At 41.8% G+C, this 2,379-nt stretch overlaps 1 protein-coding gene across 1 annotated transcript in view; it reads left to right on the top strand.

Annotated features, from left to right (window-relative positions):
• arnt2 (aryl-hydrocarbon receptor nuclear translocator 2) overlaps nt 1-2,379 on the top strand; it is a 72,794-nt gene that overhangs the window by 57,706 nt on the left and 12,709 nt on the right. Inside the window, exon 12 of the mRNA XM_046073131.1 lies at nt 1,272-1,423. Within this exon, the coding sequence (XP_045929087.1) occupies nt 1,272-1,423 (152 nt within the window). The remainder of the gene's footprint in view (nt 1-1,271; nt 1,424-2,379) is intronic.

The following is a 2,379-nucleotide window of genomic DNA, read 5'->3' as shown; positions in this document are numbered from 1 at the left end:
GGATTATGGAGGCCACTGTGCTCTTAGGAACCTTGAGTGCAGCAGAAATTTTTTTGTAACCTTGGCCAGATCTGTGCCTTGCCACAATTCTGTCTCTGAGCTCTTCAGGCAGTTCCTTTGACCTCATGATTCTCATTTGCTCTGACATGCACTGTGAGCTGTAAGGTCTTATATAGACAGGTGTGTGGCTTTCCTAATCAAGTCCAATCAGTATAATCAAACACAGCTGGACTCAAATGAAGGTGTAGAACCATCTCAAGGATGATCAGAAGAAATAGACAGCACCTGAGTTAAATATGAGTGTCACGGCAAAGGGTCTGAATACTTATGACCATGTGATATTTCAGTTTTTCTTTTTTAATAAATTTGCAAAAATTTCTACATTTCTGGTTTTTTCTGTCAAGATGGGGTGCTGAGTGTACATTACTGAGAAATAAAATGAACTTTTTTGATTTTTGGAAAATGGCTGCAATGAAACAAAGAGTGAAAAATTTAAAGGGGTCTGAATACTTTCCGTACCCACTGTATGTTATTAGCAGCTCTCATTTATTTGTTTTACCATGGTTCTGCCCCTCTCGACTGTGAAAAAATGAATAGTAAATGTAAAAGCTTATGTTTGATGATATTTGTTATTTACTTGAAAGATTTAATCTTTGATTGAGGGTTTCTAAACCTGATACAGTAATTTATTTGTTACAATAACAGAGAAATGTTCTTACTTATATTTTAACATCTGATTAGGAGGAGTAGTGACGTTTAATCAGTCTTACAGTTACACCAGGCCCTTGAGGGTAACCACAATGCTTATGTGGCCCTTGGTGAACATGAGTTTGACACCCCTGCCCTACTGCATAACTGAACTTAACTAGAGGAACCTTTTCCTTTTTCTCTTCCCCCTCCCTGTCTGTGGGCTCTGCCTAGTCTGTGGAATAAAGAGTTCTCCAAATCTGTGATCAGTTGCTCTGGCCTTCCTCAGCAGTTTATTTTAGATCCATTTCAAACTGGGGAGAAGTGCAGTGCTTTCATTACTCAGACAGTCAGCAGAGTGATTTGCTCTTGGCTTAGACTTGATTACATCATAGCCAATTGAATGTTTGACTCTCCTGGTCAACACATGTTTGAAAGAAATGTATAATGGGATGAAAAATTCAGAAAGGTGTTATTACAGTAGTTTCAATCTCAGCTACTCTTTTCACCTCCAGTCCTAGCTGGATAATTAAGACATATTTTCGAAACAGCAGTATTAACCAGTGGTTTTCTTCCCTCTGCAGGTGGTGAAGTTGAAGGGTCAGGTTCTGTCTGTAATGTATCGTTTCCGAATGAAGAACAGGGAGTGGATGCTAATCCGAACCAGCAGCTTCACCTTCCAGAACCCATATTCTGATGAGATAGAGTACATCATCTGCACCAACACCAACGTCAAGTAGGTTCTCCATACTCATACACACACACACACACACACACACACACACACACACACACACACACACACACACACACACACACACACACACAGTACTGTTTCCATTATTTCAGAGGACATTCATTTCATGCAAACTTACCTTAACACACACACACACACACACACACACACACACACACACACACACACACACACACACACACACACACACACACACACCATACACATGTATGGATGAGTTTAACACTAAATTCAGTATATGCTTGGGTTTGCCTTACCAGCAGAGTCAGGAATAATATCCAGACCTTTGAAAAGAAGCACTGTGTGTCTCCAGACTGTTACACCTTGGGTGTTGACAGGTGTGGAGCTATGTCCTAAAGTGAGCTGCTTCTTGTTTGTCCTTGGTGAGTCTTGTACCTTCTTAGGTGTTGGAGCTCAGGCCCCACAGCTCACCTCTGAAATACAAGTATAATCATTAAAGCTGCAAGCAGCGTTGGGCGGGCCCTCGCACTTGTAAGCGCGTCCGCGCGTGAGCCGGCCGAGTCGCACATTCTGGAGCTCTGCCGGTGCGGCTGTGAATTTCCTACGCGGTTCCGACACCGCATGAAGGTGCTATATGTCACTTCCTGTGTCCCCTATGTGGAGCTACATAGCACTTGCCGCTATGAATATAAATCGGTATTGACGTGTAGATGTCTGCGGGGTGGGAGAGTTATCAAGCACGTAAAGTTTGTTTCAGATGTGAGCATGTACACTGAACAATAATGTACCCAAACAATAAAATAAATTCCTTTTGTATTTCCCTGCCTTGTTGTTTATGTGTACATACAGAGGAAGAATGTGAGAACAGCACACATTTCATCGTTACTGTGTGTTAGAGCATGGGAGAACAGTGGATACTTTTAATACAGCCCACACCCCTAATACTGTGTAACTATAACAAGTAGAGAACAGAA

This window comes from Micropterus dolomieu, linkage group LG17, assembly GCF_021292245.1.
Source record: "Micropterus dolomieu isolate WLL.071019.BEF.003 ecotype Adirondacks linkage group LG17, ASM2129224v1, whole genome shotgun sequence".
NCBI classification, from domain to species: Eukaryota; Metazoa; Chordata; class Actinopteri; order Centrarchiformes; family Centrarchidae; genus Micropterus; species Micropterus dolomieu.
The sequence above is the reverse complement of the archived record's forward strand: the minus strand, read 5'-3'. Positions and strand labels throughout refer to the sequence as shown.